Genomic DNA, 15038 nt, shown 5'->3' with positions numbered 1-15038 from the left:
GCCGTGGGAAAGGTGGAAAATGTGAATGGTCTACATAACATGCTAAAATAAAATATGATTATTCAATATTCAGAATCTATATAGAATAACCAGTAATCTCAGAGCTCGCGCATAATATCTTGCACGGCCTTCGCAGCGAATCGTTTCCGTTCACCCTCCGGCAGCTCGGAGGTCATATCTAAGCCAAGTCAGTACACCGCAACGTCAACTATAGCGAGCCTGAGAGATCAACATAGAATCATACCCTTGATTGCCTGCATGCGCATCATCAATGCCTCCATGCTCTCAACATCAAACTCATCTTCGCCATCATTATCAGAATCATCTCTCTCATCACCATCACCACCCCCACGCTCGATTGCCATACGTAAACCGAACATTTCGCGCTCTAATTCATGAACCTCATCACCGAACCCACGAGAGCTACCCAGACCTAATAGTTGGTCTTGAAGATCATCATCGGAATCCATGGCAGGGTCATTATCTTCATCAAAGCCATCGTCACCCCCAACCATAGACCAGTCATGAGTCTCAAGGACCTCTTTGATACGATGCATACCCTCTCGTTCTAGTAATAGCATAAAGTCAGCTAAAATCCAAAATCTTGCCACACAGCCCATTCGCGGGTGAGGCATATCATTCCTGCTCCGATATTCCAGGTGCGCAAAGTTTTCCTCCAATACTACTGCTCAACCGCGAATGGGTTGCTTCAGTAAACTCACCTCCATATTGATTCCTCGTCTCAACATCCAAACTCTCCTTAGGATCCCACTCAACAACCTCCCACCCCACCAACCCCATATCAAAAAGCTGATCCTCCCACCACCCAACCGAAAATGGCACCGCCTCTCCACCACCTAAATCCCCATCATCAACGCCAAGCCCCAGCTCCACATCGGGACCCTTGGATCCCTGCTGACCCACACCCACACCCGCAGCACCCTTCCTCCCCCCAATCAACACAAACACACCAGTCACATCACCGAGCCCGCCACGCTCCTCATCAATGCGCTCCTTGACAGCGCCAACACCACGCATCAGATCACGCAGTGCGCGCACGTCGGACCGCTCGGCGGGGTCTGCGTTTGCATTGGAGCTTGGTAAAGGTGTCACATCGCTAGGAGTATGCGCGCACACAACCAGAGCCCCGACAGCTTCGCGCACAATCTCAGCTTCTGTGCTTAAGAAGTCGGTTTTCCATTGCTCGGCTGTGGGTGTTGGTGTGGGAGTAGTTTGTGCATCTGTGTCGTGGATCGCGAGTGGGATCTCGTCGACCCATACGGGGACTTCTGTTTTGTAGTATTTTGTTTCGAGGCGTAGAGGGCTGTGGGTTGTGTATCCGGCGAAAGTGCTCGTTGGTGGTGAGGGTGTTGAATTTGAGGTTGGCTGTGGTGGGGTTGGGGTCAGGGTTGGCGAAGGGGCTGGCTGTTGTGGCGGGTCGAGGACGGGCACACCGGTTAGGGAGTGTAGGAGTGGTGGGATTATTGTGGGGGATTGGGTTGTTGGTGTGAGGATTAGGAGGCGGCGCGGGTTGGAGATATTCTTCACATTGGATTTCGCGGAGCTTGCGGGGTTGGATGGGGGCGCTGAATAGGTCATGATGGCGGTTTGTCTTGGGTGCGATTGGGTTTGAGATGTCTCTTAGCAACCTTGAGTGAGGTAGTGCCTAGTTCAGTCCATTGATAGTTTCCAGCGGGAAAATGTGGTGTTGTTGATAGCTGTCCCCCGCATCGTAAAAATAACGGGGTGGATAGGTCTGCCTTCCCCTTTCCATTTTAGTACTCACCACTTGCCGCTTTTGAGCTTGACTTGATCACGGGAGACTACATAATCAACACGCTTTCGAGGTCAACATCCATCTGAAGACGACTTCCAAGTCCTCACTTTTGGTCGGCGGATATATTTTCTCGAGAATTCCTCTTTTATCATCTCTTTTTATTGCCTCTTTTTGTTGAAGTTGTACACACCCACTTCATGCAGACTTATCCCGTGCTGCTCGCATATGTACCCTTCCGGTACACGAGATAGTATTGCCCTGATTTATCCATGTAGCTTACTTGCATTATCTAGACCGCTGTTTCCAGGCCATTCACGCTGCCTTCAGTACTCTATTCTGGAAGGGTAATAAGAGAAGTTTGTTGTAAGGTGACCAGTAGGTCCGTCGGATCTAACTAGTTATAAAAAGGTCTACATAAGATTAGTCATCGTTTTGTTTGTATAAAGTGTCTATTATTCTATTAGGAGCTCTAAATTCTAATTCAGTATCTAATTAACAGTCTTTTGCCGAACGCATAAAGTTATGCAGCAAAGCTCTTCGCATGAGATTTGCCGAGTTTCAAGCATCATTCCGCACCAGTGTTGACAGCAAATTTGCTGTACTTGCGAATTCTTGGTCCGTATACATAAAGCAAGTACGGAATTGTGGCCATGGCTGTACTGATGGCCCCCAAAATGGTCAGTGTGTAATGCGCACCGATAGAACGGTAAATAGGCCCACCAGCAACCGTCATACCGCCTGCGACCACATATCTAGTAAAAACAAGGAACCCCAATGCAGATGCTGAGTATACACCATAGGAATCTATGATATACATGTATGTGGAAAGGAAAATAGTCGTGATTCCGTACCCGAATAAGACCGAGGAAATGAGAGGAGACCAAATCGATATGGACGGCTGAACATAGAGAGAGCGCAAAAGTCAGTGACTGAGACAACGATGAGCAAATCAAGGGCACTTACATAGCAGGTCCAACCCATCCAGAACAAACTTATCGGCACCGCTGGAGCACCACCCAGCATCGCATACCACAATCGCTCTTCAGGGGCAATAGTAGAAGTTCTCTTGTACTCTTTGGCAGTCCAGGAGTAAACTACCGGAACTAGGAAGCTAGTGAGAAGAATACCACATAGCATCCCCACCCAGAGTATACTAGTCATCTGCTGTGAAAGCCCATACGGATGACTAAAAACGTATGTATATCCCTCCAAAAAGGTGAAGAGGACAATATAGACAACGGTAAGGTACAGCGACATCAAGATGATAATCAACTCAGAGTAAACCAGCGCAAATGGCCGGTATACCGAGGCCAACAGTCGCGGGCCCAAAGCCTGGTTTTTCATCTCCATCGGAGCTTTGTATCTCTCGTCCCCAGTTTCTTCGCGGAGAATCTTTGCTTTCCAATACAGAAGAAGAGGCCCGTATGTTTCTGGCTGGAACACAAGAACAATAAGAAGAATCGCACCTCCCATGATAAGCATAATCCACTCAAGCCAACGCCATCCCAAAGTAGTAGGAATATAGCTGCCTATTATCTGACCAGCCATAGGTCCCACAAATGATGGAATAGCATAGGCTGGAAAAGCGTACGTCTTTTGTACTGGATTCCACAAATCCGCCACCGTGCCACCAGCACAGCTGAGTGGAGTAGAGCCAAATAAACCGGCAAGAAAACGAAAGATTAGGTGAGCCTGGAGGTTTGGAGCGAGTGCCGCAGCCATGATAAAAATCAGAAAAAGGAGCATAGTTATCAGGTAGACAGAATTCCGGCCAAACGTCTCAGAGAATGGGCCTGACAGGAGAGAGCCGGCCCCGAAACCGACCAGAAATAAGGCTGTTGGAACGGTCAACTTGTGCAAAAGGGATAATCATTTCAAAGGTCTTTACTTACCTGTTGCAAGAGACCCGACTACTTCGGATACGTTGAAGTATTCACTGTATTGTGGGACGCCGGAAGCATCAATCGCAGATGTGGCAGTTACAGAAAAAGCAAGTAAAGAGACCAGAAGGGTCATAACCAGCTTCTGCGACACGCTCTGGCTTGCAGGGTTCAAAGGATCATCGTGACTATCCCAGTCCACAATGATGATGGAATCGGTGGAAGGCTTTGCTTGAAGTGAGGATTGGTTCGGCGGAAAAGAAAACCCAACATTGCATGACTGACAGCTGGATAATGGAGTATGAGCATGGGTTGAAAGATAGATTTGCAAAGCTTCGCCGAGCTATCACTTACCTCGAGCTGTGTGGTGACCCGGGTGTATAGTTCTCGCAGGTGCACTTTTCTTTGATTTCTGCTAGTTGGTCGCGAACAGATTGTCTGATACGTCGATATTGAAAGAGTGATTCCATTGTAGGAAAACAGCTGAAGACCGGCAGTGAATATGAAAAAGGAAGTGGGTTGCGAAGAAAAAGCCACTGAAATTTTAACTATCATTGAGCCCCATAGAGTAAAGCTACCGGATTTAAGTGAAGGCAGTCGTTAGGCCGTGAATCATAGCCCAGCTCTGTTGATGAATTCATTTTATCTGGCCCCTAGTATTTATCAGCCAAATCCGGATTTGATCGTCGGCGCATCGGACATAGGTAGGAACCATTGCCACATTTTTCTCCGATGCACTTGAACTCCGGTCAGTCCTAGTTAGTTTTCGGCCGAATAGTATCGGACTTCCATTTTGTAAGCCAGGGGGATTTCTGCGATCGAAAGAATGACCCACAGCTTCTGGATCAGTCTGATCAAGCTTTTGGTCGTTTTATACGGCTGGTACTTGCTCCCTCGCCCGAATCTCAATATATGGTCTTCGATTTTTGAGTCTGATATATTGATTTAGCTCTTCAAGGAGTTCCCGCTCGTATTTGCCTAGCAGTACAACATTTAGACAATTGAATATGATATCCGAGAAAAACGAGTAATTTGAAGTGAAGACCGATACGTCATATCTGATATCTTGAGGTCAATCAAACATCAATATCATCGTCCCATCACCGGTCGGTGGTATGCAGCAAACGAATGTCAAGAAACGCTTATTCATGTACTTCGTACTTTGCGATCAGTTGCATATTACTATTTAATGGCGTTTCTGCCTATTGAAGAGTATTCGAACTTGAATAGAATTTCCCTTTTTAACAACTAGTCAGCGTGGCGTAACAAATTTGATATACATTGAAATCACCAGAGATGCCATCTAATGTAAAGGAGAAATCAAACTGCAGGAAGATTGCCAACATTATCTAAATTCTGGGCAAGTTAGTATAGAGTCAAACAATCACAGGTTCCATGTCTTACCCAGTTAAAAAGATCCGGTCCAAACCATTCCCGCATATCAGTCCAGTCTTCAATTGTGCTCTCGATCCGAGTTCCTGAATTTGGTAGTTGCGGGTTTTCTGCGCCGAATTGAGTCCTAGAAAAATTCGTCAGTTGAACCTGCTTGCCATCACGTGGGGCATAACCTACTGTAATTGAAGAAGTATGCGATGCGCCTTCAAGCAAATTGCACTTCGACGAGAAAGGCTCTTCATTCGAAGCACAAGTAAGTTTAACTCCTCCCGATACGAGCTTGAATCAAAAGACGGTGACATATCTAGAAGGCACGAATTGAGCGCCACGGCAGCGTGAAGTGCCTTTAAACTTGTGACTCCTCTAAGCAACCAGAGATAGGGTCGAAGCAGTGGAACTTCGTAGATCTGGCGATGGATTCCTAGTAAGGCGGCACTGGAAGCTATACACCTCTCTCTAGATGTTGCAAGGAAGTATGATGACTGAGAATGGCGGAAAGGGCGATGTAGAAGAAGATAAAGTTGATGTGCATATGTTTGTAGAATGCACCAATAGGCGTAACTGGAATCCAATATGTTTGGGGCACCATCCACCAAATATGTGGAGTCCCATCTCTGTTGTTCCTCGGCGATTGTAGCATCAAATTTATTCAATGGCTCTATCTCAAGTCGCGAAGGACCAGATATATGGTGACAGATCTGAGTGGAGATCCGGAAAAGTCGAGCTTTGAACATCATCACAGACATCTGCGTGGGCGAACTAGATGGCCGCGAGATTCCTTCTTGGGTGATATCAGCATCATTCACGTCTGCGGGCATTGTGGTTTTTATATCAAGAAGGAATGTCATGTCGATATCCCGAAATAGAATGGCTTGGTATGTATGTAGAGTCAATATACCAACCCAGCAGCGTCGGCGTCTCTCGGTCTCGAGATGGTTAAGTCCCTGAGAGTCGACATTGCACCGTAGGGCTATGCCGATGTTTAAGGCCATACCCAACAGGGCCCACCCTTGATCGACAGACTCATTGTGAGAAAGATTATATATCACCATCAGCAAAGCCTCGAATGTGCTGAGCTTATGTCGGATGAAAAATTGATCTTGTAAAAGACAAACCATCGCAGTTTGCTGAAGCTGGCGGGACAAAGTCACAGCCTCTTGCTCCTTGGAATGAGACCCCGCCGGCCATAAATCGACCAGTCTAGGATCACTTGGCTCCATAGTGTTCAATGTCAGAGAGCACATAGAAAAAAGTAAAGCCAGCCAAGAGAGATCCACTTCATAGGGCTGTTGCATGAATGCAACATACTGCTTCTGGAATGTTGGGCCATGGAGAATGGGGAACAGAGCAGAGATGTGATTGAAAAAATGAGAAACCAGACAGTCGCAGCTGGTTCTAGAGGGCAAAATTTCAATGATATCTTGAAGCGAGATACTCGAACCAATTGAAAAGGGAGACAAAGTGTCAGTTGCTGCGACAGGATCATGTTCCGGGAAGGGCCGTTGGAGAACCGCTTCCCAGCGACTATCGTGGGAATCTTGAATTTCGCCAGGACCTGACCGCTCAGACCTATCATCCAAGCAACTAGTAGCAGGTTGCCTCAATGAGGCAAAGGGGGTGGCGGAGGTGTTCCTGGATGGCACATTCGACAACGAGGGATTGGACTTTGTTGGATGAATGTGAATGGATGTAGTTGCAGCACTGGGGGGAACCAAGAACGAGCATGACAGCTCGCATCCTCGCCGCGTGCAAGCACCACAAGGTTGTTTACGATCACACTTTAATTTGGAGCATCGGCAATGCTCGCAACTAAGGACTTTTCGCTTTCGGCGATGAGACGCAGGGCTTTGCGCTAGACCCGGCCCGTTGCGGTTTAAAGAGCTTTGACTCATTGTATTGCAGAATTTACCTCATATAACGGAGTTAGAAGTCCGGTACGGAGTACGCATTGTAAAGAGATGAAGGGGAACTGTGGCGGGTATGACGAAGATCGGAGTTTAGGCGGCTCGGAGAAAACGGGGGAAATTCGGAGTTTCGGAGTTTGTTCATCGGATTTAGCTTATCGGATTTAGCTTATCGGATCCATTATACTATGCCGTCGGTATGCGTTACTATGCTCACTTCGGATTAGTTATATGGAGTATTCATCCCATTAATTTGAATTCTCCTACAATATAGGTACTATCAACAACCAAGTCTGTATTACCGTTCATCGTCGGTCTCTGTTCCTGTTGGAAAGCAATAGGATATACTGCAAGTTATTCTGCGCACCTTCATATCATATATGCACCTTCATTGTTCGTCTGCTAGGAGAACAAGGTACCCAAAGCTAGGCTAAGTCCCCTCTCAGAGAAGCTGGGCCCGAATAAGGGAGGGCCCAACAACTGGAAGTAACGGCTCCATATCCACGGTTGACAGGAAGCGGGCGTATGCTTCCCAGGTCATTCGGACAAACACGCCGGCTGATGCGTTGCTCTCAAACGCATCAGTTATCTTGATTTGAAACTTGGCAGGCATTTTGTCGATAACTTTCTCAAACTCATGGACCACTTCCGGAGCTTTGCCTTCGAGTATGAGCATGACGAGCACTTGTGTTTCTCGATTGTGGGATGGCGGTGTTGAAGGCAAAGGAAGGCATTGGGCTCGAGGTACGGCCAGATGATAACGCTCCCGAAGAAGGAATTCCAGGACGAGAAATAGCTGCGACTTTAAACGGCAAAACGATAGGGACTGATGATATAAAGGAAAATGAAGAAATCAGAAAAGGATCTTGTGGCTGGTAGGGAAATTTAGTTGCTTGCGAGGTGCTGTAAGGTATGAAAGACGAAAAGAAGAAAGTTGCACTATTAATAGTCAATAAACATCTCTCCATGGACATAAATGGAATAGCTTACTAGGGATTTCGGCCTTAGACCTCCAGATAGTCATTGTGAAGTGAGAGGCTACGTAGTAAGTAGAGTGCGGGGGCAGAGGGGTGCCGTAGGCCACACAGTAAACAACTCTCTTCCATACGTTATTTTTGTTTTCCTCTCCCCAGCTCGATAGCCGCACGGCGTCTAGAACGCTCTTTCTTTTTGACATCTCGACAAGACTGACACTGATCGGTCTCTCAATTGCTAGCGCGCGAGCGAGTAGCTCCAAAGGATGCGAGTGAACGCATCTAGTGCATGGTTTGTCTTGGAGCGAGAGAGAGAGAGATGAAGAAGGTTCGATTCTCTACAATGATCGAGATCTAACTAGCTAGATAGCTAGGTGAAGCCTGACAAACCAGGCATTGGCATGTGATCGGCACGTGACCACCACAACATTTTGGAAGCCATGGATGCTTAGACAGATATCTGCTCTCTATATGCTCAATGCCTGGATGATCATTATCTATGAGTATAGTATGAATGCATTTTGATTGGTCCATAAATTTGAGCTAGCCGTATTGGAGCTAGTGATATTGGACAATTGCTGATGATAGGGTATCCGGAAATTATTGATCGGCTTTTTGTGTGTCTCCCGTGGAAATTTTCTTTTTCGTTTCCTTTTTGTCCGCTTCCCATACACGCTGATAGCACGGGAACTAATAGCGCCTTCTCAGGTCCTCAATGCCCCGTTATATTTTGGATGGATGTGGGGTATTATGAGGAAATGGCTAGACCCGGGGACAGTGGAAAAGGTGGTAATTGTGCCGGCAAGGGAGATGATGCCAACACTGACGAAGTATATTGATACGGAGAATATTCCGAGTAGATTTGGTGGGGAGTTTTCCTGGGAACATGCACGCCGCTCGACTTGGATATCAGGATTCAATCTGGCTTAGAGTGGAAAGAAGAGGGGAATTTGCCACCCGGGCCAATGAAATGGGTCCTTGATGAATCGGGAAGAAAGACAGCCGTTGCAGTGGGTAGCATTGAGGGCGTAGCAAGGACGACGAGGATTGCTCAGGTGAAAGTGGAAGACGAGGCAACCAGCGTGGAATACCCGGAGAATAACATCTGAATGACAAACCTGGAGAGAACGGTCGATATGGCCATAGCTACGCTACCATTTAGAGATGAGAACAACAGAGATAATTAGACATTATGGACACTGTGTCAAGCTTGCACTATGTCGAGACACAAAAATTTCCTCATCTACCCTGAAGCCGCCCTGTCTATAGTTTACTCGCATCAAATGCCAATCGCATTCTCTCTCCATACCGTATCATCACCCACGGCACAGGAATACACACCACAGCAATAAATCCCAGCAAACTGTTCCCCCATCCCAGTCCCATCGAGTCATACATGGCCGGTCCCGCCAAGGGCAACAATGCACCCATAATACTACGCACGACCGTGTTGGCAGCCAACGCACTGGCCGCGTAGATTGTGAACGCATCGACCAGGTAACTCGTAATACACATGAAAACAGCAATATTGCCTATTCCCATGATAGCAGTGCCGATGAGCGGCACGATCCAGTGTTTTTTGTAATACGTAGACCAACCATACATGAACAGACCGGCCGGGATGCAGAACGCACCCACGACCAGCGGTGGCAGACGGTATTCCGGCTTCATGCCACCTGAGGGGGCCTCTGGGGTGGGCTTGGATTTGGCCTTGAGAATACGATCCGATGCAGCGCCAATGACGAACAGTCCGAGGAGCGAGCCAATGCCAATTCCCAGGAAGCTTAGACCGGAGGATTTAGTTGGCCATCCGTATTGGTCCTCAAAGACTCTGGTGAAGGTCGAAAACATGAGATACTGGTACCCGTAGACTATACCCACGTAAATCGAACTCACGAAGACGATCGGCGATAAGAATAGAATTTTAAATGGGCGGGTGAGGGCTTGAAGGAAGAGCTGACCGGTGGAGAGGCCGTTGTCTCGTTTGGAGCGGAGGTTCGTGTTGCCAGTTTCTTTGATGAGGCGTTGCGTTTTGCGCTTCAGGAGGACGGTGGGATAGGTTTCGCGCAGGAAGACAAAGCACGCGATGGTACAGAATCCGCCCACGATGGTGAGAACCCAGAAGACCCAACGCCAGCCCCTGGCTGCGGCCAGGTACCCTCCTGCTACTGGCCCGATGACGGGACCCAGCAAGGGTCCGAGGGCATAGATGGCGATGACGCCTCCCCGTTTTTCCTGCACGATGAGATCCGCAATCGTACCCCCACCTACAAAAGGGAAAAGTGGAGTGTCAGTACATCGGATCGGCATTGAACAGATCAAAGAAACCACTCACCATTTGTAACGGGTGCCGAGCCAAAGCAGCCCTGGAAAAACCGAAAGACGATGAGCATTCCCATGTTGGTGCTCACAGCGCATGCAATGGTGAACACCGTGAAGCCGAGATTGCAAATGTGGTAGATAATGGCTCGCCCGACGAGCTCCGAGGCCGGCGCCAGAATGAGTGGTCCAATGGCGAAACCCAACACATAGACCGTCACCACGAACGAGCCCAACAGCGTATTCGTAGTGTTGAATTCCTCCATGAGCTGAGGCACACTAGGCGCAAACATAGACGATGCGAGCGGAGTAATGAAAGTCAGCGCGCTCACGATTCCGACATTAGTGCCTTTAATCAGACCACTGAAGTTGACTGGATTTCCGGGGTCATCGGGACCGTCCCAGTCGACAATATTCGAGTCCAGCGGCGTTGCAGGATCTGTAGCAACCGCTCCGACTTGAGCAGCCACCTGTTTCTCTTCATCCCTCAGGGAGAAGGAGCCAGAGTCAGAACCGGCTTGAGAGAGCTTCGAGGGATGTTCACCAGGCGACCAGTTCGCGGACCGTCCGTCAGCTTCAGCTTCGGCTGGGCCTGCAGGCGCCGCCGTGTGTAAATCTGACGTTGACAGGACCATGCTACCGCTGTCTTTTTATGCCGGTGAGGGAGAGAGACTGTGGGTAGGTATTAGGTTACCAAGTGAAGAGAAATTATAAGTAGCAAAGATGTGAACATTGAAAGATTCAGAATTTCAGATATATACATATTCTCGTCAACAGGAAAGACTTCGATGCTGATAGACAAAGCGAATATGTAGGGGTTGCGGTTGTAAGGCCGCAGGATGCGGAGGTAGTCTTGTATTTCCTATGTCCGGTATCGTGCAGAGGTTTGCCTGTCGTTCAGTACTTTAGTCCGCAGGAATCGCGGCTGGCAGGGGTTGCGGTTGTAAGGCTGCAGGTTTCGGAGGTAGTCTCTTATTTCCTATGTCCGGCATTGTGCCGAAGTTTGCCCGTCGTTTAGTATTTTGGTCTGCAGGGGTTCGAGCAGGGATTCACAGGGGTTATAAAAGGGATTCGAACAGGAGTCTGCTGGTGGCTATGCGCTCCGTTAGCGTGGGATGGCGTTGGATGGCGTTAGGTCGGATTCCTTCTCGTTCTCGTTTATGCAGATCCTCCCGTAACGCTGATTTTAGTGTCATGGCACGTACCCTGCCATGCCAGCTCGGGCGAGAACTCGCGCTAATGCATGCATGCCACAGGTGATAAATATAGTATTCTTTCAAATAGATACAATCAATTGAACACAGAAAAAGGTGTGTGCTGCATACTAGCAGTTGGGTAATATTGATTATTGGTATTGGTATTACTGGCGAAAAAAGCAAGTAGGGGCGTTTGCATTAGCGTCCCTTCTCGCCCGAGCTGGCATGGCAGGGTAGCTACAGTGATCGGTATGGAGTGCGAAGATATGCTCTGTTGATCTAGGAGAGAAAGAAAGAGAGAAAGAAAGAGAGAGAGAAAAAGGAAAAAAAAAGGAAACATAGCCGAAGGTGCCAGTGAGGTCTGCTCACGTAGAGATAGTCATATCCACAACAGTCCAATACTGTATGGGGCAATGTAAGGCTTAGCATATGCGAATCACCGTTAGGCATACGGGCATCTCCGATCTGAACGCCCCACTCGCCAAATTATACGGCCAACTACTGATCCCAACAGGTGGAAAGAGAGAGTCGATGCTTCATACGCAAATCTATTCACATCAATGTTGTTGCCAGCAGCAAACTATCACGAAACAATAATCAAAATCAAAAATCAAAAATCAAAAATAAAAAACCAAAAATCAAAAATCAAAAACAAGCAATAGATGAACCAAAACAGAGACCAAAGGTTGGCTGAAACCCCCTAACTCCTAATTCTTCCGCAGGATCTCCAGGATCAGTCTCAACTGGAAGTTCTGGACCCCGAACTTGCCCTCGAGGTGGGAGATGTTCTTTTCTACCTGGGTGTGTAACATGTCCAACGCGTCTTCTGTAAACTGTAGGCTTCCCCCTTTTTTCATCAGCTCCAGGATAGTCTGTTTATGCGACAGACTGGCCCGGTCGTTGACCAACCGCCGAGTCCAGATATTGCGGATCACAGTGTTGGATGGAGCGGAAAGCATCATATGGATGACTGGAAGCGAGAACTTTCCCTCATCCAGGTCCTCACAGAATCCCTTTTGCTTAGTGTACTAGAATAGGGTTAGTCTGATTTTGTCACAAACAATTGGGGGGTCTAGAGCAGAGGGTTTGCGGCCATACCTCGGGAGAAGTGAGGTTGGAGTAATCATCGCGCGTTTGAAAGTACCGTCCAAAATTATCCAGAAGACTAGTTAGATCGGCCTTGACCGGGTTGGTCGAGTGGAGTGATAGGAGGCGGCCGAAGAGTCGGAACAGTCCACCCGTTTCTGTCGCCCTTGTTAGTCTCCATGGCGTTCAATGACCTTTGTTTCCATGTCTCTCGACTTACTGTGCTCCACCATACGGAGGTATTCATCAACAGTCGGGCAGATCACGTTGTTGGTCCAATGTAAATCCAAGCTTTGACCGATATAGAGGTTCTTCAATTCCTCTGCAAGAGCAAGTCAATCTTCATTCTCCGACGACTAGAATGGCTGGCAACTTACCAGTGAAAATCAGGACGCTTTCTTTGTCCCCAAGCTTCTGTACCTCTTCCAGAGCATGAATGATCTGGTAGTTGGCTGCATTCACTGTCTGGCCAGCTCCGAAGATCGTATGTGTTGATGGTTTTCCGCGCCGAAGAGTCGAGCCATCTTCTATATCATCTAACCTGTTTACTTGTCAGCTAGCATTCTTGGATGGGCATCTTAGAAACTTACATCAAAGAAGTGTTATGAAGCATGTTGGTTACCAATTTGATTCGGTCAACCTTCGAAGCAGGGACACGGCACCAGACATTCAAAGCGTCGATCGCTTGATCTCTGACTCCTTTTGATGGCAGAGAGCTAATATAGTCGTAAGGAGCTTGGATGACCTATATCGGCTTTTGTTAGCAGGCTGAATAGCTTGAAAACTGGATGTCGGTACTGACCTTGGTTTCAATCTCCGGGGTTTTCTGGATGATAACATCACCATTCGGTCCTGAACTGGGCGCTGAAAGATATCCTTCTCCCTCCTGCAGCTTCGGGGCACCGATGGCTTTGTATTCCTTCCGTGCAAAAACGTTCACCAAGTCAGTGTCGACGTCCAGACTGAATGGATGTTTCAGGCCTGTGCTACCATTGGTACCATTGGACACTGGGGCATGAGTGGCACCGTTCCCATTCGTGACACCATTGGTAGCCGAACCATGGACAGCACCATTGCCATTCACATGTCCATTAGAGACAATCTTTTCCGTACCCTTGGACAGCCCGTTGGACACCGCATTGGATTTTGGAAAGACTTTGGGGCTCTTGGGAATGCCATTCTTCATCCAATCAAGCTGATGCTCGTTGTACGAGGACCACCGATGGTATCTGGGGCAGTCGATACTCCAAACCAGATTTCCACTCAGACTGTACAGCAGACCTTCTAGATATCGCTTCGTGTCCAGGGATACATCGTCTCGAGCCTTGGTATCAGCGACAATCTTGCGGAAGTCGACGATGGTTACTTTGATCTTTTCCCGGCAGATCTCTTTGGCCACTTCCTCGGAGACCTTACGCTCCTCCATGAGAACTCCAATTATATTGGCAACGTAGTCTCGACCCATAGCCACTGCAGTCTCATATTCTTTCTGCCAGGAGTAGAGGTCATTTGTGAGGCCCAGATTCAAATAGGCAGTGTTAGCCAGCTCGTGGCACATCTCCAGTTCTTCTTCGGGAATTCTAATACCCATCCCAAAAGTGACCATGCCATACCAAAACCTGCGAGATGTTAGATTCGAATGCCAAGGATGTCCTACTCACCAGTTTTGAGATAAAGACCTACATCGTGCCAATATCGATCATGCGGTACTCAATATACTCTTTCTCTGTTTTGAAGTGTGTGGTGTGCTGGCGTCCCGACCCAAGCTCTGCAAATTTGGCCCACGCTTCCAGCGTTGCAATTGCATGCTCTTTGTGGATTTTTATCATCTCATTTGCGATGTGGGCTTGAATCGCGCGTTTTCCAGAGGTAGACCCTTCAATGCGTCCAGTACTGGCGGCTTCTTCAAAGGCAGCTTTCAAATCATCGTTATGTATGTCTCCCTGGTGCAGGTTTCTCGTCAGTGCCCATCAGATAGCAGCCGTTACACCGCTGGACTCACATAGTCTGCCACATCTGTGACGTCTGCAGAGAAGTATCAGCAACGACATCTCACTTCTATGTGATATTGGACATTCAACTGACCATCATGTAGAAAGGCAAGCTCGTTGGCATATCCCAGCACACCGAGCCGCTCAGGCAAGCACTCTGGAATGGTGATGGCCATGAAATTCCATCGTGGCCCCAAACCACCCTTGTAGAACCCAAGTGGACCAACCCATTCCCGCCAGTTCTCTTGACATCTCAATGTCTCGATCTCCTCAAGCTCAGGGCTCTCATGACATCTGAGATCAATCCCATCACACAAACCGTGTGTTTTATACGTGGTGGGATCGATCACGGTAGAGTACTTGAACTCCATGTTCAGAGATAGCAAAGAAGACGAGGAGATAGAGCAAGATCAGGCAGAGGTGCAGCAAGAGGAAATGTTTCACTGATGCAACGGAGGAGCTGGCATCTAGCAACATGCCTTTAGTAGTGAAGCAGTCAGTAAAGCCCCGCTCTTA

General features: G+C 48.0%; 6 protein-coding genes across 6 annotated transcripts; all 6 read right to left on the bottom strand.

The window, feature by feature from the left end:
• Positions 1-98: 98 nt before the first annotated feature.
• Positions 99-1599, bottom strand: N7518_005092 (adaptin-binding domain-containing protein; the record flags this gene model as incomplete). Its single annotated transcript, XM_057186019.1, has 3 exons — positions 99-178; positions 245-568; positions 723-1599. The coding sequence occupies 3 exons, from the start codon at positions 1597-1599 to the stop codon at positions 99-101; spliced, it is 1281 nt and encodes a 426-aa protein (XP_057042789.1).
• Positions 1600-2342: 743 nt separating this feature from the next.
• N7518_005091 (MFS transporter) lies at positions 2343-4127 on the bottom strand (the record flags this gene model as incomplete). Its single annotated transcript, XM_057186018.1, has 4 exons — positions 2343-2675; positions 2741-3612; positions 3670-3944; positions 4012-4127. 4 exons carry the CDS (start codon positions 4125-4127, stop codon positions 2343-2345), a joined length of 1596 nt encoding a protein of 531 aa, XP_057042788.1.
• Positions 4128-4977: 850 nt separating this feature from the next.
• Positions 4978-6272, bottom strand: N7518_005090 (fungal specific transcription factor domain-containing protein; the record flags this gene model as incomplete). The annotated part of the gene is made up of 3 exons (XM_057186017.1): positions 4978-5013; positions 5062-5176; positions 5230-6272. The coding sequence occupies 3 exons, from the start codon at positions 6270-6272 to the stop codon at positions 4978-4980; spliced, it is 1194 nt and encodes a 397-aa protein (XP_057042787.1).
• Positions 6273-7398: 1126 nt separating this feature from the next.
• On the bottom strand, positions 7399-7632 carry N7518_005089 (uncharacterized protein; the record flags this gene model as incomplete). The annotated part of the gene is made up of 1 exon (XM_057186016.1): positions 7399-7632. The coding sequence occupies one exon, from the start codon at positions 7630-7632 to the stop codon at positions 7399-7401; it is 234 nt and encodes a 77-aa protein (XP_057042786.1).
• Positions 7633-9193: 1561 nt separating this feature from the next.
• N7518_005088 (MFS transporter) lies at positions 9194-10884 on the bottom strand (the record flags this gene model as incomplete). Its single annotated transcript, XM_057186015.1, has 2 exons — positions 9194-10197; positions 10266-10884. 2 exons carry the CDS (start codon positions 10882-10884, stop codon positions 9194-9196), a joined length of 1623 nt encoding a protein of 540 aa, XP_057042785.1.
• Positions 10885-12152: 1268 nt separating this feature from the next.
• N7518_005087 (bifunctional terpene synthase/polyprenyl synthetase family protein) lies at positions 12153-14893 on the bottom strand (the record flags this gene model as incomplete). Its single annotated transcript, XM_057186014.1, has 9 exons — positions 12153-12473; positions 12544-12689; positions 12752-12853; positions 12909-13072; positions 13122-13276; positions 13334-14150; positions 14215-14474; positions 14534-14556; positions 14617-14893. The coding sequence occupies 9 exons, from the start codon at positions 14891-14893 to the stop codon at positions 12153-12155; spliced, it is 2265 nt and encodes a 754-aa protein (XP_057042784.1).
• Between the last annotated feature and the right edge of the window lie 145 nt (positions 14894-15038).

The sequence above is a fragment of the Penicillium psychrosexuale genome, assembly GCF_028828465.1.
Source record: "Penicillium psychrosexuale strain IBT 29551 chromosome Unknown utg000003l, whole genome shotgun sequence".
In the NCBI taxonomy this organism is placed as follows: domain Eukaryota; kingdom Fungi; phylum Ascomycota; class Eurotiomycetes; order Eurotiales; family Aspergillaceae; genus Penicillium; species Penicillium psychrosexuale.
Note: the sequence above shows the minus strand (reverse complement) of the source record. Positions and strands in the feature narration are given on the sequence as shown.